Source organism: Microcaecilia unicolor, chromosome 1 (assembly GCF_901765095.1).
Source record: "Microcaecilia unicolor chromosome 1, aMicUni1.1, whole genome shotgun sequence".
NCBI classification, from domain to species: Eukaryota; Metazoa; Chordata; class Amphibia; order Gymnophiona; family Siphonopidae; genus Microcaecilia; species Microcaecilia unicolor.
In genome coordinates, this window is record NC_044031.1 from 696,636,639 (window position 1) to 696,664,069 (window position 27,431).

At 41.5% G+C, this 27,431-nt stretch overlaps 1 protein-coding gene across 1 annotated transcript in view; it reads left to right on the plus strand.

The window, feature by feature from the left end:
• Positions 1-27,431, plus strand: part of LOC115458679 (myotubularin-related protein 10-like) — a 140,057-nt gene that overhangs the window by 103,634 nt on the left and 8,992 nt on the right. The window contains 2 exon segments of the mRNA XM_030188511.1: positions 4,708-4,877; positions 26,406-26,576. Coding sequence (XP_030044371.1) covers positions 4,708-4,877; positions 26,406-26,576 — 341 coding nt within the window.

Here is a 27,431-nt window from a genome sequence, read left to right on the forward strand (position 1 = left end):
AAGAGTTTACAGTCTCTACCTGATGCAATAGAGGGTGAAGTGACTTGCCCAATGTAACAAGGAGTGTCATTGGGGTTTGTACCCTGGTTTCCCTGGTCCATGCTGTTCTAACCACAAGGCTGTTTATGTGAATATATGCTACACTTCAGGCAGACAATACATTTGTGTTGGGAATTGGTGGTTGCTTTTACAAGCTAATCATATATGGGATAATTTAATAATGGGGTATAGAAAGCATTCCAATATATGCTTTCTATGCCTGTGTGCTTTTATTAAATAGGCTCACAGAGCTATCCCTAATAATGGACAAATGTACAAATTTATCCCTGCTCCAAGGCAGGTCTAAAAATGTGCATGTACTCTGCATGTTTTAGTATAAAATGCTCTGTAAAATTGCCCCCATAATGCAGGATTTTCATGACTATTCTGGTTCATCCTTTGAAACAAATCATTTGGATAACTGGCTAGTAATACATCTTTTATTTTTGTATCTTTGGCAAAGAATCTTCTGAGTTGTTTTTAATATATACTTAACATCCCATGTGTTGGTCCTGTTTTTCACTTGGTCTCTCCTGCAAGGCCTCATTCTTTTCTATCTGGTTCACATGTTTGTAGCCATTATTGTGAGTTTTTTTCCTTTTAGATCATGTACCATACCTAGAGCAAACACTAACAGATGGGGAAAGCATGTGAATCATAGCTCATGGGGTTCTTTTCATCCTCTTTGCTTGTGTGTGCGTGTGTTATCCATGTGTGTGTTTCTGACCTGGAGGAGAGAGGGGCAGAGTGGCTGGAACGGTACTCATATTCCATTGCTTTGGAAAGAATAATAAAATGAAAACAAGTGTGATAATATAGTAAACCATTAGATAGTTTTTCTTTGGTACCCCTGATCTGACCTGGCCCATTTTTGAACACAATGGGGTTGATATTCAGAGAGATTTAACTGACCAGAATGGGCTCCTGGCTGTTTGGGACTACCTAGTTATTTTCAGCGGTACTTAACCAGTTAGTGCTGCTGAAAATAGCTGGTTAGCGCTGTACCTGAAACCGGCTATTTTGGTGGTGTTTTGGGAGTAGGGGGTGGAGCCATCACTTAACTGGCTAGGTTAACCACATAAATTGTATCACAAAAATGTCAATCCTATCTTTATATGGTAACCCATAGCTGGTTAAGTGCTGAATATCGCACTTAACTGGCAGTGTGTTTGCTGGTTCCGGAAACCCAGAAATTCAATGCTGGTACCTGGACGTGGCCCAGCATTGAATTTCGGGGTTTAACGCCAGCGGCAGTTAGGAAAATTCTAATCGCTGCCAGCTGAATATCGGGCCCAATGTGTCTACCGGGTTTCCCCCCTATCAAATTTGTCCCTATTCCATTAAATTTTCAGAGAGTTATTTTGCTTCCAGGCATATTTTTTTTCCACCCCTTATCTATAATTTCTTCCAACATTGTGTTGGTTTGGAAAAAATATTCAATTGTTGCCTTGTCTGAGTAACCTGAATTGTTGCCATGTGAGTAAAACTAAGCTCACTTCTGTAGGGGCTGAGTGTTCTGTAAAGTTGCACTTATGGATTCTGGAACTTGACACCATGGAGCATAAATATTAGCTGACATAGTAGCCATGGTTGATGAAACCTCTTTTGAAATCAGTTCTTTGCTGAAAATTGGATACCACTGTAATCTTAACCATCCTATATAATAATTTGCACCTCCGTCTGGATGCCTGGGTTCGCAACACACTTCTCATTGGTCATTGGGGATGACGTCACAGGGTGGACCAATGGGAAGTGAGAGGGAAGGGAAGCCAGCACCAGCCACCGGAGGTGACTACAGAATTGCCCCTCCCCTCCGAGTTCCATAACACCCTACCTCCCTCCCTCCTTCCACTCCCATCCAAGTTCCATGCCCCCCTCTCCAAGTTCCACCGCCCCAAGTTCCATGCCCCCTACCTTCCTCCCGCCTTCCACTCTCGTCCGAGTTCCACGCCCCCCCCTCCTCCGAGTACCACTGCCCCGCGCCTCCCTCCTGCTTCCCTCCCTCTCTGTGGCCTCCGAGTGGAAGCAGGACGTGTGTGGCTGCCCCTCCCCTTCGTAAGTGCCGGCTGTTCTTTAAAACTTTTTACCTCCTGGTCCGCTGGCAAGCGTGAAGTCGAGTAGGCACACACGGCGCTTCAGACTGCCTTCGCTTCTGTTTCAGATCTGCCTCTAGTCCCGCCCCCATTTCCTGTTTGCGGAAGGGCGGGACCAGAGGCACAGCTGAAACAGAAGCGAAGGCAGTCTGAAGCACCGTGCGTGCCTGCTTGACTTCACTGTTGCCTGCAGACCACGAGGTAAAAAGTTTTAAAGAACAGCCAGCACTTACGAACGGAACTTTTTACCTCCTGATCCGCTGGCAACAGTGAAGTCGAGCTGACACGGCACGGCGCTTCAGACTGCCTTTGCTTCTGTTTCAGCTGTGCCTCTGGTCCCACCCTCATTTCCTGTTTGCGGAATGAGGGCGGGACTAGAGGCAGAGCTGAAACAGAAGCGAAGGCAGTCTGAAGTGCCGTGCCGTGCCTGCTCGACTTCACTGTAGCCGGTGGACCACGAGGTAAAAGGTTTTAAAGAACTTCCGGCACTTACGAACGGGAGGGGCAGCCGCACACGTCCTGCTTCCACTCAGAGGCCAGAGAGAGAGAGATAGGGAGGGAGGCGCGGGGGGTGCATGGAACTCGGAGGGCAGGGGAGGAGAGGGAGTGGGAACTGGAATGGGGGAGGGGTCCTGGAACTGGCACGGGAGGGGGGGGAGGGGGTCCTGGAATTCGACCAGCAGGGAGTCTGGAAATGGAAGGGGAAGGGGGGTCCTGGACATGGAAGGAAGAGGTCCTGGAACTCGAAGGGGAGGGGTGCCTGGAACTTGGAGGGAGGGAGGCAGGTAGGGGGGCTAGAACTCGGAGGAGAGGGGGGGGGGGGGTGCCCTGGAACCTTGCTAGCGCCCGTTTCATTTTTGTTGGAAACGGGCCTCTTTTACTAATATTTTCATAAGTAATAGCCTTATTTACAGAGTATGAACATTTCCTTGGCCAGCATTAAAGTGGAGCTCTTTAAGGGTCCTCTATTCTATTTTAGTTGTAACCTATGTTCTACTTGCACATCTGTCAATTTCTTAGCACAATTTGCTGGTCAGAACCTGATATCAAAGGCAAAGTCAGATTCAATTCATTATGAAGCAGTTCTTTAATATTATACCAGTAAGATCTGAAAAGCAGAAAAAAGAAATTAAAAATAGTTTTAATTGCAGCATTTCAAAGACACTCTCCCTTCCCTCCTTTCTTTTTAAATTCTTTCCAACCCAGCTGAACTACTAAAGAAGTCCAAGAATGTTTGCCTTTCTGGGGACAAAATAACTGTTTGAATATTTAACAGAATGGGATGAAAACTTGGCATGTGGGGAAAAATGGTAAAAAGTCACATCAAGTTTGAAAATGGTGCCAGGTTCCAGAGAAATAAGCTCACCAGAAACTAGCCCAATGTATTTCTATAAGAAGAATTTCAACTTCTGTAGCATTAGAACTCATATACAGTGAAACATAGCAGTTAATGAATTTGTCATTTCAAACTGCCTTTTCCTGTTTCTTATTCTGTTAAGTCCCAAACTGTACCTACTCCAAAAATTAACCTTGCAAATTTGCTATACCACCCTACAAACTGCCCCACCCCCAAAACCTATCCTGCTTCAACTGCCCCACCACCCTGTAAATTGCCACCTCCATCAAAAACTACCCCTAACTACCACGTCACCTGGCAAATTGCCCCTGTATCCCAAAAATTACCCCTCCCCATGATGTCCCTCTGCCCTGCAGTCTGCCACTGCACCCAAAAATTCCCCCCTACAACTGCCCCACCACTCCACTCCAACCCCTAAAAACTATCTGCCTTCACAAGTGCCCAACCACCCTGCAAATTACTCTGAACTCTCCCAAAACTACCCCCTCAACTATGCCACCATGCTCATTATTATGAAACTGTACAACACAATTTGTAATTTTTCCTAATTGTTAATTATAAGCCACATTGAACTGAAACTTGTTTTTGGATAATTGTGGGATATAAGAATGAATAAATAAATAAAATCCCCACAAAATACAGAACTTCCTGCCAATGGCTCCAGCTTCAAAAGATACCTCCTGACAACTGCCTCACCACCCCACAAACTGCCTCCTTCACCAAAACTACCCTCACAAATTTTGCACCACCTCTCATTCTGCCCTATTCCCCAAAACTACGTTCTCAACTTCTCTACTACCCCTCAATCTGCCCCAACCACTAGAATTGTCCTCCTCTCCACCCGCTTGCACACAAAACACAAGTTACAGTATGTTCACACAACACACACAGCGGTTGGGCTGTGAGCCATGTTCTGCATGCTTTCCCCATTTGTTTTTTCTTCAAGAGGCAGACGTTTTGCACTTTTGAGCTTAGGAATAAAACAGACTTTTGTTTTTCTCCCTACCAGCAGTAAGCTTTGAACTTTTCCCTGTTCAAAGATGCATGATGAGGAAAGAGCTATAAATAGATACAATTTGTTTCAGTTAGCTAAAATGGTAAATATGAAAAGTCTTGAGAGGAACATAATTATACAGTGCCCTGAGCCAAATTTTACAGATGCATACAGCCATGTTCATCTTTTTAAGTTCTGTTTTAAGTGTTTAATTTGGTTCACAGAAGAAGAAGGAAGAGATCTCAGTTGTATTGTAGCATCACTCATACAAGTGATGCAGGATCCTTATTTTCGCACCATCACTGGGTTTCAGAGCCTAATTCAGAAAGAATGGGTCATGGCAGGACATCCTTTTCTGGATAGATGTAACCACCTAAGGCGATCTGACAAAGAGGTAAAAACTTTGTGAACTAACCAACATATCAATCACAAAGATGCAAAGCAATGACTTGTTATGGATTTTGGTCAGAATTTAAACACATTGGGTCTGATAAAGATACAGATCTTTGGTCATACAGACAAGATGCCCTCATTCATTTTGAAGCCAAAATGTGGCTGATCACTCTGTTTTGTTTCTTCAGTTGAGGCAAACTGTTTTAAGATTTGGTATTAGAGTAGCTCTAGGCATTAAAACAGTGCTTCTCAACTCTTTCCTGCAGGCATACCTTAGCCAGTTGGGTTTTCAAGATAACCGTAATGAATATATGTGAGAAGTTTGTATATAATGGAGACTGAAACACAACTGGCTAAGTGTGCCTGCATGAAAGGTTTGAAAAGTATTCCACTGGAAAGAGTACAACTACAAGAAAAAATGAAATCATATAGGGTGTCTTTTACTAAGGTACACTGGTGTTTTTAGCGCGTGCTAAAAACGCCAGTGCACCTTAGTAAAAGACCTCCATAGATATTCTCCATAATTCTGTAAAAGTCCTCCAAAAATTGTGTGTGTAAATTTGGGGGTGCCCAATTTGCACATGCAATTTAATTTGAATAATGAGCTATCTAGCACCAATAATTGGCACTAATTAGATTTAATTGGCATTTACATGTGTAATTTTAGGCATGGGATCTGTGCCTAAAATTTATGCATGATCTGTAAAAGGGGCACAGAAGTGGGAGAGTCATGGGCATAACAAGGGCATTCCTAAAATTAATGCACGTTGTGATATAATAATGGGGATATGCGCTTAATGTAGGCACGCACATTTGCACACATTTCAGTTGGTGCAAATGGCCAGGTTAGGCATGATTCCCAGGCATAAGCGCTATTCTGTAAACTGCATCTAACTTTAAGTGTGGTTGCTTTTTTCAACGCTGATATTTTTGAAGCCATATATAGAATCTGCCCATTATGTACATTTGATCATGCCTTTTTAGATTCTGTGGCACTTGTTGCTGTTCTCTAGCACCTTCTGTGGTACCACCATGCTTAATGCACTTTTCAGCATGCTCTAATCAGAAATTGAGTGTGCTGAAATGTTCAGCCACACAATATACTGTGCACAACAGATTCTAATTTAGAAAGGTATTTCAGTTTAGGATATCCTATATTTTGACTATATCCAGTGGGTAAAACTAAACAGATTAGTTCTTGCTAAATGTGGTTGATATGATTTCCATTTGCAGTGTATTCTTTTATAGAGACTTTAGAGCATGAGGAAGACTGAACCTCAGCTCATATAACACTGGTTTAAATTTAAGTTTAGAAGTATATTTAAAAAAAAAAAAACCCACAACAACAAAACAGCAGCCAGCTGGATAAACTTATGTATTCAAGGCTCAAAGAATTTGGCATTTAAATCACAAGTTGTGAAATTCAGCAATATAAAAAGCAAATATACCAGTTTTTGTGCAGTGCATAACTGTCTGAAAGTTTATTTACAAACCAATACCAACCACTAGTTATCAACAGAAAAGTTAGGTTTGTTAATTCACTTGACAGATTTCTCTAATTTTTGAACAGCTGCCTTATTTCAAAGAAAGTGATATTATTGTGACAACATAGTAACATAGTAAATGACGACAGATAAAAGCCTGTACGGTCCATCCAGTCTGCCCAACAAGATAAACTCATTTTATATGGTATGTGATACTTTATACCCAAGTTTGATTGCTCCTTGCCATTGTCAGGGCACAGACTGTAGAAGTCTGCCCAGTGCTGTTCTTGTACTAAAAGTTCTGAAGCTAACATCGAAGCCCCTTAAAATTTACACTCTGGCCCATCCATATCTATTCAGTTACGATTAGGGCGTAGACCGTAGAAGTCTGCCCAGCACTGGTTTTGCTTCCCAATTACCAGTGTTGCTACCCAATCTCCACTAAGATTCTGTGGAGCCATTCCTTCTAAACAGGATTCCTTTGTTTTTATCCCACACGTTTGAATTCCATTACTGTTTTCATCTCCACCACTTCCTGCGGAAGGGCATTCCATGTATCCACCACTCTTTCTGTGAAAAAATACTTCCTGACATTACTCCTGAGTCTGCCCCACTTCAACCTCAATTCATGTCTTCTAGTTCTACCGCCTTCCCGTCTCTGGAAAAGGTTCATTTGTGGATTAATACCTTTCAAATATTTGAACGTTTGTGTCATGTCACCCATTTTTCTCCTTTCCTCCAAGGTATACATGTTCAGGTCAGCAAGTCTCTCCTCATACGGTTTGCAACGCAAATCCCATACCATTTTTGTAGCTTTTCTTTGCACCTCTTCCAGTCTTTTTACATCTTTAGCAAGATACAGCCTCCAAAACTGAACACAGTACTCCAAGTGGGGCCTCACCAACGACTTGTGGAGGGGCGTCAACAAGCTCTACAAGATCGCATGGTTTTAATTATAACTTGGTTTTGTGCCCCTAAGTAAGGTTTTTAAGGTTTTTGAGAGTTACTTTAATTTATGAGGCTAACAAACTGGGCAACACTGTAATAATGGATGATTTCAATTATCCCGATGTTGACTGGGTAAATGTAACATCAGGGCATGCTAGAGAGGTAAAATTCCTGACAAAATCAAGGACTGCTTTATAGAGCAGCTGGTACAGGAGCCTACAAGAGAAGTAAAAACTCTAGACCTAGTCCTTAGTGGCACACATGATCTGGTGCAGGAGGTAATGGTGCTGGCGCTGCTTAATAACAGTGATCATAATATCAGATTTGATATCAGCTTTGGAGTAAGTACACACAGGAAATCCAATACGTTAGCATTTAACTTTCAAAAAGGAAACTATGATAAAATGAGAAGAATGGTGAAAAAAAAGGTTAGAGGAGCGGCTGCGAGGGTCAAAAATTTACATCAGGCATGGATGTTGTTCAAAAATACCATCCCATGCTTATTAAAAAAGGACGACGGAAGTCCTAACAACAGCCAGCATGATTAAAAAGTGAGGTGAAGGAAGCTATTAAAGCTAAAAGAAAATCCTTCAGAAAATGGAACAAAGAACCGACTGAATATCCTATATAATAAAACTCACCCTCAACGTTCTGAAGACACTGACGTCAGTGAAGCCAATCCACTGACGTCACTTCCTTCAAGACTGGTTCGAAGGGTTCGTGGTGTTGAAGCCACCGAAATCGCCAACTCTCGGGGCCCCGCCCTCACGTCAAACGTGATGATGTCGAGGGCGGAGCAATGGCGTCACACACCGAGGGCGGAGCAATGGCGTACGGTGCGTTCAGGAGGTGCGGAGCAATGGTGTCAGAACGACGAAGGGGTCGGCAGGTAGGGAGGGAGGGAGAAGGGGGGGTGTTGGGGAGGAAAACCTTGCTAGCGCCCGTTTCATTTGCTCCAGAAACGGGCCTCTTTTACTAGTTAATAAAGAAACAGCATAAGGAATGGCAAGTCAAATGCGAAGCGCTGATAAGAAAGAAAGATTGCGTTGAAGGCAAAAACACATAGTAAAAATGTTTTTAGGTATAGCAAGAAGTCAACAAAAGAATCAGTTGTACTGCTAAATGACCGAGGGGTAAAAGGGGCATTCAGCCATTCAGCCATAGCAGAGAGATTAAATGAATTCTTTGCTTCGGTCTTCACTGAGAAAGATTTGGGAGAAATACCAGTGTCAGAAATGGTATTCAAAGCTGACGAGTCAGAGAAACTGAATTAAATCTCTAAAAACCTGGAGGATGTAATGGCACAATTTGACAAATTGAAGAGTAGCAAATCCCCTGGACTGGATGGTATTCATCCCAGAGTACTGATAGAATGAAAAATTAACTTGAAGAACTATTAGTAATATGTCATTTATCTTTAAAATCAAGCATGGTACAGGAAGATTGGAGCGTGGCCAGTGTAATGCTGATTTAAAAAAAAAAAAAAAAAGGTTCCAGAGGTGATCCGGAAAATTATAGACTGGTGAGCCTGATGGTGCTGGGCAAAATGGTAGAGGCTATTATAAAGAACAAGATTTAGTGAAGAGAAATCAAGCCTCATCAATCTATTACATTTCTTTCAAAGAGCAAATTAAAATGTGGATAAAGGTGAGCCGGTCGATATTATGTATCTGAATTTTCTAAAGGCATTTGACAAAGTACCTCATGAAAGACTCCAGAGGAAATTGGAGAGTCACGGAATAGGAGGTAGTGTCCTATTGTGGATTAAAAACTGGCTAAAAGATAGAAAACAGAGAGTAGGGTTCAGTGGTCCGTATTCTCAATGGGTCTGTGCTGGAACCGCTGGTTTTTAACATATTTATAAATGATCTAGAGATGGGACTAACTAGTGAGGTAATTAAATTTGCTGACAACAGAAAGTTATTCAAAATTGTTAAATCACAAGGGGATTGTGAAAAATTACAAGAGGACCTCACGAGACTGGGAGACTGGGCATCTAAATGATGTTTAATATGAGCAAGGGCACAGTGATGCATGTGGGAAAGAATAACCCAAATTATGGCTATGTAATGCAAGATTCCACATTAGGTGTCACCAACCAGGAAAGGGATCTAGGTGTCATCGTTGATGATACGTTGAAACCCTCTGCTCAGTGTGCAGTGGTGACTAAGAAAGGAAATAGAATGTTAGGTTTTATTACACACACAGTAACACAGTAGATGACGGCAGAAAAAGACCTGCACGGTCCATCCAGTCTGCCCAACAAGGTAACTCATATGTGCCACATTTTGTGTATACCTTACCTTGATTTGTACCTGTCTTTTTCAGGGCACAGACTGTATAAGTCTGCCCAGCACTATCCCCGCCCCCCACCACCAGCCCCGCCTCCCACTACCGGCTCTTGAGGTTTTGAGATCAAATTGAGGGAGTATCCCAGCCGGACTATTTGGAGAACCCACCGGTCGGAGGTTAAAAGTGGCCACCGTTGGTGAAAAAACTTTAACCTCCCTCCCACTGGCAGATCGTCCGGAACGGACACTTTTATCTCGGCTATGTTCGCCTGGAGCCAGTCAAAAGCATTAAAAAAAACACTGTATCTGATAAAATCAGATAAGAAACATGCAAAATCGAAGCACCATGTCCTATCTTTATTTTATATTTATTTATTAGGATTTATTTACTGCTTTTTTGAAGGAATTCGCTCAAGGCGGTATACGTAAGAATAAACCAAACATGAGCAATAGACAATTACAGCAGTAAAAAATCTAATATAATAAAACGCACCGTGAACGTTCTAATGAGGACAACGTTCTGTGAAGCCCTGAAGCCCTGAAGCCATGCCCTGAAGCCATCTGACGTCACTGAAGCTGTAGGGTTCGTGGATTCGTGGTGTGAAGCCTTCAAGCCAGCCAGCCGTCTCTGCCCCGCCCTCGCGAAAAAAACAAACAAATCGGGAAGCGAAACGTCAGGGAAGGAGGCGGCGCTCCCGACGTCTAGCCTTCCCTTCGCTGTGTTCCGCCTTCAAAATAAGGCGGAACACAGCGAAGGGAAAGCTAGACGTCGGGAGCGCCGCCTCCTTCCCTGACGCTTCGCTGCACGAACCGCCACGGAGGTAAAGTTAAAAAGAATAATAAAAAAAAAAGGGATGCATGGATGCGAGGCATGGATGCGAAGGGGGGGGGGGGGAGAAGAGGGCGGGCCAGGCTGGGACATGGGAGAGAGAGTAGCATGGATGCGAGGGGGGGGGTCATGGAAGGGCGAGAGGGGACTTGCTGGAAAAGGATGAATGGAGGCGGCAGGGGACAGAGGAGCATGGATGGGTATGGATTAGGAGGACAGGGCACAGGGAGAGAGGGGAATTACTGGAAATGGATGAATGGAGGGGGCAGGGGACAGAGGAGCATGGATGGGCATGGATTGGGAGGGCAGGACTCAGGGAGAGAGGGAAATTGCTGGATAGGGAAAAATGGAGGGGCCAGGTGACAGATGAGCATGGATTGGAAGGGCAGGACTCAGGGAGAGGGGAATTGCTGGATAGGGATGAATGGAGGGGACAGATGGGCATGGATGGATATGGATTGCAGAGCAGGCCTCAGGCAGAGAGGGGAAATGCTGGATAGGGAAAAATGGAGGGGCCAGGTGACAGAGGAGCATGGATGGGCATGGATTGGAAGGGCAGGACTCAGGGAGAGGGGAATTGCTGGATAGGGATGAATGGAGGGGACAGATGGGCATGGATGGATATGGATTGCAGAGCAGGCCTCAGGCAGAGAGGGGAAATGCTGGATAGGGAAAAATGGAGGGGCCAGGTGACAGAGGAGCATGGATGGGCATGGATTGGAAGGGCAGGACTCAGGGAGAGGGGAATTGCTGGATAGGGATGAATGGAGGGGACAGATGGGCATGGATGGATATGGATTGCAGAGCAGGCCTCAGGCAGAGAGGGGAAATGCTGGATAGGGAAAAATGGAGGGGCCAGGTGACAGAGGAGCATGGATTGGAAGGGCAGGACTCAGGGAGAGGGGAATTGCTGGATAGGGATGAATGGAGGGGACAGATGGGCATGGATGGATATGGATTGCAGGGCAGGCCTCAGGCAGAGAGGGGAAATGCTGGATAGGGATGAATGGAGGGGGCAGGTGACAGACAAACATGGATGGCCATGGATTGGGAGGGCAGGGCTCAGGGACAGAGGGGAATTGCTGGAAAAGGATGAATGGAGGGGGCAGGGGACAGATGGCCATGGATTGGGAGGGCACGGCTCACACTCTCTCTCTCATATACAATGTCTTTCTGACTCTCACTCTCACACACTCTGTCTCACACTGTATCACATTCACTCTCTATGTGCCACACAGTCACTCACACACTCGCTTGGTGTCATACACTCACTCTCACAGAGAATCTGTGTCTCACACACACTCTCTCTCTTGCCCACACACACACACTCTCTCACACTGTGTCTCACATACACACTTGCACACACTCTCATTCTCACACACACTCTCTCACAAACACACTCACACCCAGACTCACTCTCTCTCTCACACACTCACACTTTCACTCTGACTCTCAAACAGTCACTCTCACATACACTCTCCCAAACATACACACTCCAAGGAAAACCTTGCTAGCGCCCGTTTCATTTGTGTCAGAAACGGGCCTTTTTTACTAGTATTCAAATAACAATACAAACTATGGAATAGTATACTACTTACAATGTCAACACAATACGTAATAGGACATTTTAATTGACAGTGTAGGGTATAAGCAAATAGAAACAAAGAATGGAAAACAAAAATGACGATATTATAATGCCTTTGTATCGCTCTATGGTGCAACCGCACCTCAAATATTATGTTCAGTTCTGGTCACCGAATCTCCAAAAAGATATAGAGGGGCATAATCGAACGCGAACGCCCATCTCCTTGGGCGTCTATGTCCGTGAAGGAGCAGGACAGACTGTATTTTTGAAAAAAATGGGCGGCCATCTTTTTTTTTTTCGATCATACGATTTGTACCGGGCAAATGCATCGGATGTGTGCGGATTTGAGCTGGGCGGTTTTCGTTTTTCAGCAATAATGGAAACCGAAGGCGCCCAGCTCAAAAACGAACAAATCTAAGGCATTGGGTCGTGGGAGGGGCCAGGATTCGTAGTGCAGTGGTCCCCCTCACATGCCAGGACACCAACCGGGCACCCTAGGGGGCACTTGTAACAATTTAAAATAAAAAGTAAAATACCTCCCAAGTCCATAGCTCCCTTCCCTTGGGTGCTGAGCCCCTCAAATCCCCCCCCCCCCAAACCTACTGCCCACAACTCTACACCATTACCATAGCCCTTATAGCTGAAGGGGGGCACCTAGATATGAGTACAGTGGGTTTTGGGGGGCGGTTTGGAGGGCTCCCATTTACCACCACAAGTGTAACAGGTGGAGGGGGGGAAGGGCCTGGGTCCACCTGGGTGAAGTCAACTGCACCCACTAACAACTGCTCCAGGGACCTGCATACTGCTGTGATGGAGCTGGGTATGACATTTGAGGCTGGCAACAAAATATTTTTTGGTGGGAGGGGGTTAGTGACCACTGGATGAGTCAGGGGTGGTGATCCCCGATTCCCTCCGGTGGTCATCTGGGCAGTTGGGGCACTGTTTGGAGGCTTGTTCGTGAGAAAAAAGGGTCCAGAAAAAGCGACCCAACTTCTCGCTAAAATCGCTTTTATTTTTTCCATTATCGGCCGAGGGCGCCCATCTCTGCTCGGCCGATAAACACGCCCCAGTCCCGCCTTCACCACGCCTCTGACACGCCCCCGTCAACTTTGTTTGTTCCCGCGACAGATTGCAGTTAAAGGCGCCCAAAATCGGCTTTCGATTATACCGATTTGGGCGCCCACCGGAGAAAGGCGCCCATTTCCCGATTTGGGTCAAAATACGGGCACCCATCACTTTCGAAAATAAGGCTGATAGTGAAATTAGAAAAGGTGCAGAGAAGGGCGACAAAAATGATAAAGGGGATGGGACAACTTCCCTATAAGGAAAGGCTAAAGTGGCTAGGGCTCTTCAGCTTGGAGGTAGATGTCTATAAAATAATGAATGGAGTGGAACAGGTAGACGTGAATCACTTGTTTCTTCTTTCCAAAAATACTAGAACTAGGGGGCATGCAATGAAGCTAGAAAGTAGTAAATTTAAAACGAGAAAATATTTCTTCATTCAACGTGTAATTAAACTCTGAAATTTGTTTCCAGGGAATGTAGTAAAAGCAGTTAAATGGGTTTAAAAAAGGTTTGGATGGCTTTCTAAATGAAAAGTCCATAGACCATTATTAAAATGGACTTGGGGAAAATCCACTGCTTATTCCTATAATACAAAAAAAGAAGGAAATTAATGGCTGAACTCTACCTTGATATAGTTGTAGCATACACAAATTGAAAAAGGAGAGCTACTTGACACAACAGAAATATATTGGAAATACCAATATGTGTATAGATATAAGGAGCGTCTCATACAGTCACATGGACACTTGTATGTGTCTGGCTTTTGTTGAGCCCGTGTAGCTGTGACAAAATGTAATCATAGACTGCCCCCAACCACCTGTGATGCACGGGAATTGCGTTCTAAGTGAATGTGCTTTAATGTCTTATTGTGATCGTCACTCTTTTTTTAGTGTGATTTTTTCTCCAGTGCATACATGGGGTTTAGAGTCTTTACTTTAAAAAAACTTTTTATGCTGTTGTAGTCAAACGAAGCAATATGGAAAAGATAAGTATATATTTTGACTTATCTCATTTTCTTTAGAAGCTGCGGGTTGCTTTGTTGCTTTCAATCCAGCGATTGTTGTAGCCCTCGCGCTTCACTTGTAGAAACTTGATCAGATCATCAAGAACAGTGCCCGCCCGACAGGAGCCTGTTTCGCTATTGTTTGCTTTGTCAAGGGCAATAGGCATATATCTATATGAAATGAGGAAAACATAAGCTTAATCTACAAGGCTATTGATAGGTATTAAACAGTTTACATACCATATAAATTTATGACGTTAGGTCTCACTTTAACGGCGTTCAGTATAGGCAGTATCTGATGAAAAAATGGCGCTGGCATTCGACTTTTGAATACACAAAGCTCCACCTACTAATTGTGACGTGTAAATCAGCTGTGCGTCCCTTTTCTTAAAAGAAACGGGTCCAATGTAATGAAGTATTGAGACCATGAGGTTCTAATGTATTGAGGCAATATATCCAACGTGCCTCTCTTTGTAAAAGTAACCTGTCAATGTTGCCGCCTCGAGCATTGGGAATTATATGGTCTATAACCATACATTTTAAAGATTCACTGGAATGTTGGTTATTGGTGCAATGCTGTACTAATGGGGCACCAATAGTATTTGCTGTAATGCGTGATCTATGTTCTACCATACGTGCGTTTAAAGATCTTTTAGATTTGCCGATATATACCTTATCACAAGGGCATTTAATATAGTATATAATGTGTGTTGTATGGCACGTAGTTTGGTGCTGTAATTGATATACAGTGCCATTGTGACAAAACTGGGCGGACTCTATGGTTAAGGGACAAGTTTTACATCCAGTTTTGTTGCATTTAGAATGGCTACCTGCTGTCTAATGGGTGCCAAACCTAATGGAGGCAGATCTGCTGGACTTAATATTTCACTTAGGTTACGAGCTCGTGAAAAAGCTGTTCTCATCCGATGGTTGGCAAAAAACAGGATGAGCACGCATGATGTCCCAGTGTTGTTTAATGATTTTAGATGCTGTTTCTCCGCCTTGTATATATCGCATTACAAATGTCATAACTTGATCTTCTTGAGAGTCCCGTTTTGTGTTTTGAAGAAGTAGGTTTCTGTTGACATATTTGGCCCTGGTGTAAGCTCGCTTAAGGACCTTCTTCGGATATCTCCTGTGCAATAGTTTTGAACTGAAGGTGTGAGCTTGTTGTTTGAAATCAGCATCTTCTGTACAAATACGTTTAAACCGCAGAAATTGTGAAAAAGGCAGACTGTCACGAAGAGATCTTGGGTGGCAGCTGCCGTATTCCAAAATAGTGTTTCTATCCGTAGATTTGGTGTATACCTTAGTCTGAAAGGTACATTGATTTAAGCATACTTCAACATCTAGAAAATGTATGATTTTATCCGATGAAGTAGCAGTGAATTTTATACGTGGATGACAATCATTAAGCCATAATTGAAAATCGCAAAGCTCTGTGTTGGTGCCTGTCCATAACATGAAAATGTCATCAATGTATCTGCGCCATGTCAGGATGTTGTGTTTAAATGGAGAGGTAAATAACCATCGCTTTTCAAATGCATGCATAAATAAATTCGCCATTGTAGGGGCGAAAGTGGCGCCCATCGCTACTCCTGAGGTTTGCATGTAGATCTTATCTCCAAATTTGAAAAAGTTCTTACATAAAGCTAACTTCAGTAAGGATAAAAGAAAACTAGTTGGTACTGAATGTGGTCTTTGTCTCTCGTCAAGTATTGCACCCACTATTTCAAGAAGTTCATCTTGGGGGATCATCGTGTATAGAGACTTAATATCAAGTGTTGACATAATACAACTGGATTGTGGTAATTGTAAGTCTTGCAAAATCTGAAGAAATGATTTGTATCTTTGATGTATGAGGGACATTGCTGTACCTCGTCTTTTAAAAACGTGTCTAGATAAATCGATAGAGGTTCTAGAAGGGAACCTCTTGAAGACATAATTGGCCTGCCCGGAGGATTTTTGTCATTCTATGAATTTTCGGTAATAAATACATCACTGGTATTATTGGAGTTTTATTATTTAGACACTGATGCTCTTTAAGTGTAAGGAAACCAAGTTCTAGGCCTTCTTGTGTGATATCCCGAATGGTTTGTTGTAATTGAGAAGTACAGTCATGATGTAATTCTGTGTAGGATGTTGTATCAGACAATTGAAGTTCAGCTTCAGTTAGGTATTGGGACATATTTTGTATTACAACAGCTCCGCCTTTGTCAGCTCTTTTGATCACGATCGAGGAATTGTTTTTCAACTGTTTAAGAGCTTGGCGTTCATCTCTGGTTAGATTGTCATGGGTGTTGTATACTTGTTTATCGTAGAACTTATGTATGTCCCTTAGAACTAGTTGTTTGAAAGCAGTCACTATCGGGTCTGGAGGAATCGGAGGAGTGACGATCACAATAAGACATTAAAGCACATTCACTTAGAACGCAATTCCCGTGCATCACAGGTGGTTGGGGGCAGTCTATGATTACATTTTGTCACAGCTACACGGGCTCAACAAAAGCCAGACACATACAAGTGTCCATGTGACTGTATGAGACGCTCCTTATATCTATACACATATTGGTATTTCCAATATATTTCTGTTGTGTCAAGTAGCTCTCTTTTTTCAATTTGTGTATTCCTATAATAAGCAGCATAAAATGTATTGTACTGTTTTGGGATCTTGCCAGGTGCTTGTGATCTGGATTGGCCACTGGTGGAAACAAGATACTGGGCTTAATGGACCTTCGGTCTGTCCCAGTATGGCAATACTGATGCATTTACATAAATGTGATTTTCTGTATTTGTGCAAAGGTTTATATACAGATATCATGGACTACGCACAGTGTCATAGATAATGATATACTTGCCGAGAATGAGGTAGAAAAAACACCCCACCTTTCACCGAGACAATAGCATGTTAGCATGTTTACTTAAAGTATATAATTTTCCTTTTTAATGAATGCATACAGATTATATAATTACAGTCTATATCTATAGCTGAGTATTTCAGCAGTCTAACGTTTGTTCAGCTGTCTGCAAATGCGGCTCTGAGAAATAGCATCTTTTTTGTCACTCTTTATTATGTCTTTCCTTGCAACTTTGGTTTTGCAAAATCCAGAGTTATTTCCTTTTAGGATATGAATTATAGATAGTAGGTTTAACCTCAGGTTACGTTTAGCCACACAAGTTAAATTTATATTTAGTGTTATTTATTTCCACGACAAACTTTATAAATGTCACAGACATATACAGACATGGCTGCTCTAAGTTTACTACTGGTCTAGGCAGACAGGTAGGATTACTAACAATTATTATAGTTTATAGTACTACCAACCTACATAAAGAAACAGAACATTCCCACATTCATGTTTCTGTCAAAGTACAATGAATGCAAGCTGTACGTTTAACTAATAAAGAGGCTCATTTTCAAAGCACATAGACATACAAAGTTACTTAGGTTATTATGTAACTTTGTAAGTCTATGTGTTTTGAAAATGAGCACCTACTTATTATCTAAGTTCATTATTGTCCCGGTGAAAGGTGGGGTGTTTTTTCTACCTCATTCTGTGGTGCCATGGCCTGACTGGTTCTCTTTAGCAGAACTGGATTTAAGAGTTTGGCGCCCAAGGGAGGTGTGGAGAAGGCAAATGTGTGTGTGTGTGTGTGGGGGGGGGGGGGGGGGGGGGGGGGGGGGGCTTCAAGCACCACAGTGCTTCTCTTTTTTTTGAAGGGCATATCCTAAAGCAGGAGTTATACTTCAGCAAAAAGACTTCAGGAGTTAGCGAACAAAAAAGTGGATGCAGCACAGGGAGGCACATCGTGGATCACAAAACAGTTATTGATGACCCAACACGGGTTGGCTTTTGGCTAAATCGGAAGTCTAAATGTATAAAATGACAAATAGTAACATAGGATAATATAAAAATTATTAACATATAAATTTGCATCATATAACTTAAAAAAATACAAAACAAAGATCTCAATAACTTAAAATCAGCTTTACCAGGTGTGATATTCTCAAATGTAGGCAATAGTATCAACCGCGTTGAACACAAACAATGCCTATTTGTTGACACACTGCAAACAGAACTGAGGACTAAAAATGTAATAAAAGACATATTATAAACTAATTTCAAAGATGCAATAAATAAAACAATTATCATTTACAACAATCATTTATAAAATTACATAAAACTAGATAAGCTCAGTGTTGTTTCCACACTGTATAATAATTAGTATATAGTCATAATACGATGATTCAAACACACATGCAAAGGTAATAAAAGAATGTTTAAAAAAAAAAAAGCAACTTGTGCCTTAAACACAAAAACTTACTGCTCCTCACAGCGTTTAAAAGCCTTTACAATGTATTATTTCTTAAAAGATATGAAGGGGCCTTTTCACTAAACCACACTAAAAATTTACAGTTACTGTGGCTAACACCGGACTTCAACATATTCAGTAACTGCAGATTTGATGCCGGCACCTGTTGGGGGTGTTCCAAATCTTTTTTTTGTTGCAAGTCGTGCATTAACATTCTGTTAGTGTGGAAGCAATTAGCACCTCCTGTTCAGGAGGCTGTAAGTGATCTCATGTTAGTGTGTTGTAAATGCAGCATGTTAATCACCAGATGCCTCCACACCCACTCTCCGCCCATACCTTGCTCTCTGACCCAAAAAACACTTAACAAAGCCATTTCTAAAGCTCTGGGTCTCCATTGAACCACAATGAGAGCCATTATTTCAAAAAGGAGAAGACTCGGAACGGCGGTCAGTCTCTTCCCCGGACAGTCCAGCCTTCCAAATTTGTCCAAGGGCACAGGACCTCTCATCTTGTAAGTCACAAAACATCCCAGAAGAGTATCCTGAGAACTGAGTGCCTCTTTAGCCTAAGTTAAGTGTTCATGATTCCACAATTAAAAACAGGAATTGGGCAAAAAATGGGATTTATGGGAGAGTAGCAAGGTGGAAACCACTGCTATCCAAAAGTAACATTAGTGCTAAATCTCACATTTGCACAAAAACACACCTGGATGATCCCTAAGCCTTTGGCATACTGTTGTGTGGACAGATGAGTCAAAAGTGGAACACTTTGGGGTTTTTTTTTTAATTCTTGATATACTGCCTTTCTATGGGTACAACCAAGAGGTTTATATAATTACATACAGATACATCTGTGCATCTGGTGGACTCACAATCTAAGTTTTGTACCTGGGGCAATGAGGGGTTAGGTGACTTGCCCTGGGTCACAAGGAGCTTGGTTCAAGTCGGGTCAATGATAATATGTGTGGTGAACCTGAGTGTTATCCTTCCTTGACTATTGTGCTGCTGCTTTTTAAATTTATTATTTGGGCCTTTGGGGGGGGGGGGGGGGAGGCTTTATTTCTGTGGAACCCCTGATTCAGTCTAGCTCATTTTGTAAATAATTGTCACAAATTTAATGCAGTGAAAAACATGTTCAGGCTTTCTAAAGTTTGAACTCCTTGTTTTTTTCATCAGTTTTTTCCCCTATGTCAATGTCCTGTCCCATTATATTTTCAGAGAGAGAAAGACAGGCATTCTCACACCTTTTTTGTATAAACTTATTTCAATATTCTTTTGGGTTCCAAAGCATAAAATTTTATATTTGTAAACAATAAATGAAGAAAAAATTTACTTTCTCAAATTGCTCAAAGCAGGACTTGGGTTTTCAGGATAGCCGCAATCAATATGTATGAGCTAGATTTGCATACAAAAATTTGCATGCACTGCATTGGAAACAATTCTGGGATCAATGTCTCTCCTACAGATTATGAGCAGATGAGCTTCATAGCCTGTATATAGGCTGGTGGTTGGGAGGCGGGGGATAGTGCTGGGCAGACTTATACGGTCTGTGCCAGAGCCGGTGGCGGGAGGCGGGGCTGCGGTTGGGAGGCGGGGATAGTGCTGGGCCAGACTTATATGGTCTGTGCCCTGAAGAGCACAGGTACAAATCAAAGTAGGGTATACACAAAAGTAGCACATATGAGTTATCTTGTTGGGCAGACTGGATGGACCGTGCAGGTCTTTTTCTGCCGTCTTCTACTATGTTACTATGTGAGGCATATTTTCAAAGCACGTAGCCTTCCAAAGTTCCATAGAAACCTATGGAACTTTGGAAGGCTAAGTGCTTTGAAAATATGCCTAACATTGTATGTTACAAGGAGATGCAGTGGGAATTGATCCAGTTCTTTCTGTTCTCAGCCCACCACACTAACCATTAGGCTGTTCTGCCACACTTCCCACTGGTATAAAGGAAATCAGCATTCCACAGTTAGAACATCATACTAGCAGTCAACATGGTAGGGTTAGTATGATGGTGAGGCTATGCTTTGCTGCCTCATGACCTGTTATGGTTAAAATTATTGCTGCTAAAGATGGTGCAACCAGTTATTAAGTTTCACATGGCTGATATTGGTGTAGGATAACTTTGATTCATAAATAAATAAAGAAATAATTTTAAAAACTGTGTTCTTTGTTTATTCAGGTTCTCCTTGTCTAATATAAGATTGTGTTTAAAACCTGAAACTATTCAGAGTGACAAATAAGCAGTAATAGGGGAAATCTGGAGTGGAAAAACTTTTTCACATCAGTCTCTCATATCAATATAGATATGCATAGATATGATTATTATAAAAAGTAAGTCTATTAAAAAACATTTTAAACCATGAGTGTCGGCAAAAAACTGCCATCCAGAATAAATAAAACATGGCTTTGTGCTGATCCCAACTACAAGACTAAATTCTGATAACATTCTAAAATTAAGGTGTACCAAAGCATCCGAGGTGTATCAGAGAGTAAGCAGCAAGCATCAAATTACACATACACACGTGTATAGATAGATATGTGTGTATGTGTATGTCTGTATATATGTATGTACTCTTGTAGTTGGGATCATTATTTAAATAGTTGGTTCTCTACACTCCGGAATACCACTGTGTAATAAAAATGTGAATTAAAAAGGGCACTTAAATGATACTAGAATCTAAACTAAAAGCTATAAATGACAAATAGAAGTGAAACTAAATTATCATCCATTCATGCTCACCATTAACTATAAAAATGTACTATTTGCAATAAAAAAACAGGAAAGTGCTTTATTTTAAAAAAAACCCTCTAAAAGTAAGGGTCCTGTGTATAAGACGTGCTAGCGATTTTAGCGCACGCTACCCGAGTAGATGCCTATAATATTCCTATGGGCAACTAAATATATGGTTAGTGTAGGCTAAAAATGTGTGCCCCTTTTTAAACAGGGCCCTAAAAGAATACAGTATCCAAGAATAAACTAAAAACTTGTGTCTTCATCTGGAGCTGCATAAAGTATAAGCAGCAAGTGCCATATAATAAAACTACATGTGCATGCTCAAGCTGCTTAAAAGCCAATAAAAACTAAAAAAAAAATACAAAATGGAAGCAGAATAAACAAGAATAACACAGAAGTTCTTAAATAGAAAACAATATTCTAGTATGATATTAAAAAAATAGAAAACAATTTTCTTTTTTTTTGCGTGGAAAACCATGTAGGATAGCAGTGAGGAAGCTTAAGTGCTTCGGGCTCGTGGAGGAGTTAATTTTCCAGACTTCAAGCTATATTATTGTTTGGTTGCTGCTGCTGTTTGGGTTTCTAGATGCAAATAATGCTGAGGTCCTATGATGGTTGGAATTAGAGAAGGCAATTGTCACCATTTCCTTATGTAGTTTACTCAGAGCCTCAGTTTAATAGGATTGTTTTCTGTGCTTATTGCTAAGTGAGGTGCAGTGGTTTTAAAGCAGGGTTGTTCAACCTTTGTCCTCGAGCACCACACTCCAGTTGAGATTTTCAGGATTTCCCTAATAAATATGCATCTATATTCTCAAAGTAACTACAATATAGAATATTAATTCTTTATTGGTATCAAATAATTTTTTAAGCATTAATTTTTATTACAAAGCGTTCTGCCAGTTCGCCTACTTTCCCTAACTTTCACACTTCTAACATTCTTTCACATTCATACCATTCAATTCCCATATACTATGTGAAGAAATATGTGGTTACTTTATAAAGCATTCTGAATTGCCTTTGTGGTTCCTTACTGCTACGCATAGACAGTCTTCAATTCAGAGTACTCTTTATAAAGGTAACCATATATTAGAGTTTATTATATCTTCTGTTGAAATACCAGTATGCTTGTCCCGGCAAACTGTATGTTAGTTTTAAAGTCACTTTTCTTCTATTATCTCTGTAGTATAGAGAATATATGCTTTTCCGTTTCCATTCTCTCTTTTCTGCAACTCTGTGCTCTTCAGAGTGTGTTAACATACAGTTAATTCTTTTTCCAAACCTATGGTTATTTTCTTCCTCTCCCCTGCTTATAAACATTGTCATGCCCCTTTACTTTGAATGAGTCAACCCTATGCATTAAATGCGTTTCACTCGCTGAATCCTCAGGGGTTTAACTAAATAACAAACATACAATAAAAAATAAAACATAGGGAAACCTGCATTCTTCCTTCCTAACTTTTGAAACTTTCTACAACCTTTTTCCTATGCTTTTAAATTTGTACCTTGTATCAACTGCCGACTGCTTATTCAGGATAGGTCTCCTACGTGTGTCCGGAGCAATGGTGTAGAGGTTTCTAAACACTGAGGCATGCGCTCTTGCCTTTTTACTGGCACTACGTGTGACATCATCAGTAAAGGACGTCAAACACAAAGTCCCGTCCATTCTACCTCCTTGTTTAGTCTGTCGGGTGTACTGTGTGCCACTCAAAATTAAGCATTGCTCCTTTATGAGCATTTTCTGTAACACATTTCCCCCTTTGGTGACATCAAATTGAACCAGAACTAAAACCGCAGTTCTGCCCAAGCATGATTATGGACTAGCAGTGTGCTACCAGAGGGGTGTCAATTTTAGGTTTAGCATATATTACTAAGGTGCTGAGCCAGTCTAAGCAGTGGCGTTCCTAGGGCGCTGATACCCGGGGTGGATCGCCGATGCGCCCTGCCCCCGGGTGCAGTGCCCCCCCCGGAACAGCGCGACCCCCCCGGCAAAAGACCCCCCCCCCCTCCCGGGTGCACGCCGCTGGGGGGTGTGCCGCGCGGGGCAGAGGGAACATGAAAACAAAGAGCTGACAGGTGAGTGGCACCCCCCCCCCCCAGTGGTGTGCACCCAGGGCGGACCGCCCCCACCTTGGTACGCCACTGAGTCTGTTTTGATTTTTTTTACCGTTTGCCCTATGTACCATAATCCACAAGGGCATACTATACCATAAATTAGCATATCAGAATTACAATCTATGTTTGCTTTCAAGAAAATTTATTTGGTTAGGTACATCCACCCACCTAGTTTTCTTTTGCATACTGATAATATGCACAACTATTGCATTAGTGTGACCCCCCCTACCTGATGACATTACAATATTTTCCTATAATCTTTCTTCTATGTTTCAACTTCGAGTATATGCAAAACAAGGCTTGGCTTCAAATCCCCAATGTACCTCTAAAATTGGCCAGTATTTATTATGTTTCTTATTTTAATAGAGGAGAACTGTACGGTAAGGACACATGTTAACTTGTTCTGCTCTTTTTTTTGTGCTGAAGAAACCATGTTTTATGTGCATTCCTCGCTCTCTGAAGGCTTTATTAATTATTTTTGTTGGGTACCCCCTGCACTGAAACCGGTTTGTCATATCCTTGGCTTGTTCCAGGAAATCCTGTTTTTCAGAACATTAATCGTCGGATCCTTAAAAATTGACCCATTGGTATACTGTTTTTCAAAGTACCATGGATGGTTGCTGTTATAGTGCAATAGGAGTATTGCGATCTGTGGGTTTTCTATAAGCTCTTGTTTTAAATTTGCCTTTTTCATAAATGGTATGTATATCTAGAAACTGCTTGGCTCTGTCTCGTTGCATGCAATAGAACTCATGCATATTCATTGGGTAAATCCTGAAAACCCAACCTGGCAAGGGCCGAAGTTGGACACCCCTGACCCAGGCCAGAGTATGTTTCTGTTTGGTTTAATTTAAACTTGAAGACACAGGACTAGAGTGTTAGCTGCCATATTTGTTCATCAGTTCATAATGGAAATTTTAAGACTTGAAGAATGAAGGATGAGTTTGCTTTAGAAGCTTGAGACATTGGGGCCCTTTTACTAAACTGCATGGGCCTTGCAGTAATTTCATGTTTGACACGTGTCTGCTATGCGCGCTGGAAAATATATTTATTTTCTGGTGAGCGGGTGGTAATCGGCATTTTTACGCATGTAGACCATTAGCGCCTCATGCCACATGAGACCTTACGCTAAGCTGGCGGTAAGGTCTCAGATCCCAAAATGGATGCACGACAATTTTTTGCCGCCTGTCCATTTTCAGCAAAATTTTTAAAAGGCATTTTTTGGAGATGCGCTAAAATGATTCTGCACTGGCCCAAAAACGTGTTACACTACCGCAGGCCATTTTTCAGCGTGCCTTTGTTAAAAGGGCCCCCAATGTTTGCTAAGTTCAAGTCTGGTCCTGCAGGCAGCCAGTGATTTCTGTTTAAAGCTTGTAAGCATGTCTAAGAGACCATTCTACTATATATAGAGTGGTCAAGCTCAAGAAAATTGTGTGTGTACGCATTGGAAAACGGTTTGGGAGAAGTGATTGGAGAAAAATTTTTTCGATTAATTGCAGGTGTATGCAAGACCTTCCTTGTCAACATCAGTTACACAATCTTTTTATTATGTAGCTTATAGGGCACTGTGGATGCCTTTTAAAGGTGTCAAAATTATCAGAAAGTGGTTATGATTTATGCTTGGCACAGGACTGAGTTAGAATAAGAGGGTAAGATGGTGACATTTGCGGCAACATCATTATAGTCACTTTGCATGAATGAATCATAAGGTTTAAATGAACCGCACTGCCCATAAGAAATGACCAACTGAGAAAAAGCACATATGAAAGCTTTGAGAGCGTTCCTATACTTACCAGTACAAAAGGAACTTTATATAAAAGTAAACTGGAGATTTAGAAAAAAAATACAAGGGAAGGAAGGGTGATGAAGAAAAGGAAGAGGATTGGGGAAGGGGTAAAAGGTGACAAGAAAACAAGGGGGAAATGGAAAGAGAGTGAAGGGATTGAGAGAAGGAGAAAGGGGAAGAGGAGAGGAAAGGAATGAGGGGAAGAAGAAAAAAGGGAAAAAGAAAAGGAAGGAGAAAAACAGGGGAAGGGGAGGGAAAGAAAGGACAGGAAGAGAAGAGAGAAAAAAAATAGAAAATCACAAAGACCAGCACATCAGTTGCCTGATTAAGTCCTACTAGACTTACAGTATTAAGCTTTAAAATTAAGTGGTCATTTTTTTCTTAATAACAAGGAGTCAGTATCACCCGCTGTCCATGTAAGTCTGTTCTTGATTTACAAAAAAAGAGCTCCCCAAACTGATTATTTTCTAAACAATATTCTACTAAGGAAGCAGTTTCCATCTTACAACTTAACGCAACTCATTTTCTAATATCCTGCTCCTCATTGGTCTAGTTGGGTTCCCCACACAGAGTAACTGAGGGGGGCAAATAATATATTGTAGTTTGAAAAAAGCTTCAACCGGTAGATATTAGTAGTAGAGTGAGCAAAGGTCTCAGTCTTGAGTGACTTGGCACACGCTGATCAGTGCCCACATTTACAGTGACAACAGTACAGTTTGATTAATAACTCTATTTTTGGGAAGTGTTGTAGTAGCTATCCTGACAACTTGACTGCCTTAGTGTGTCCCAAGGTTTAAGTTGAGAACAGGTCCTTCTTCAGCTGGGTATGTGGTAGCTTCTCAGTTTTGCACCTTTACCTATGCCTGAATGCAAGTCTATTCAATAGAAAGCCTATGCTTCATGAGCTCATCAGACAGGGTCTATTCAGAGAAGCAGAACTTGGTCCATTAACTATGTTATTTTTATTTTTATTTTTTTAAGAAGGTACATTATTGTAAAAAAAAAAAAAAAGTAGAGAGAACTTGATTTTTTTTTTTTAATCATCTTGAAGAAGTCCTGTTAGGTTACAAAAAAATAGTCATTTTAAAACTTGTGACATTAGTCACAAGTTTGCAAACATATAATTAGTAATGTAAGAAAAAATCAAACTCAGGTATGCATATAAAGTATCACGTACTATGTTGTTGGGCAGACTGGATGGACCGTACAGATCTTTATCTGCCATCATTTACTATGTTACTGAATGAATAAAATATTACCCTTTAATATGCTGTATGTGCTCAGATGCTTTCAGACTCCAGTATTACAGCATTTATTTTAATTTTCTATTAAATAAACTTTGAAACCTGTTTATATTTTTTTTTTATTATTATTAGTCTCCTTTGTTTGTGTTGTTCCTGGATTGTGTCTGGCAACTGCTGGAGCAGTACCCTGCAGCTTTCCAGTTCACGGAAACCTACTTGACAGTTTTGGGCGATAGTACACGATCCTCTTTATTTGGCACTTTTCTTTTCAACTCCCCACATCAACGAGTAAAGCAGAGCACAGTAAGCATACAACTTTCCAGAGATGTTCTTTTTGTTGTTTTGCATAGTGAGTGTTAGTGAGAATATAGTAGGAATAAGTATGATGGAAAAACATGCACATAAAATTTTTCATTTTGGAAATCATTGAGGTGGTTATGTTTAGCACAGAAATCTTGTTTATAAAAACTGGACCAATAGGGTATAATCTCTTGTTCCATAGAGGTAATAATTTAATGGTCTGGGACGACAATGTGGATTAGTTGGAAAACTTATGGTACACAAATACTTTCATTTGTGTACTCTGACAGCAGTCTTGCAAAATAGAAAATTTGTCAGAAGGATGTACACATGGAAGGGTGGTGTGAAGACTTCTTTTGTGCAGGTAGTTTCCGTGTTTTTCTCTGCATTGGTTTGTGGCTATATATTGAATATGTGTTGATTTAGAACTTTTTTTTTTCTATCTCTAGAAGTAAATCTTTAATGGCTGGTTAATCATGGTATCATGGGAGGAGATCCGGTAAAAACAGAAGAAAGCAAAAAGTGGGAGAGCGACCAAGGATGCCAGAACCTGGAGGATGTTCGTTAATAAAGAATTTTATTAAAAGCTTTGAAGACTCGACACAACGTCGTGTTTCGGCCGTCAGGCCTGCATCAGGAGTCTGCCGTGCAGAATGCTGCAGAGCAATAATGATGGAGATCCTTTGAAGATCTCACAGCAATCTCTTGTGCAGAGTATTACTGGATGACATAAAGGATGATTCTTCAAAAGGAACGTAGGTAGTAGGACTCCACTTATCTACATTACTGCTGATAAACTCCATCATTATTGCTCTGCAGCATTCTGCACGGCAGACTCCTGATGCAGGCCTGACGGCC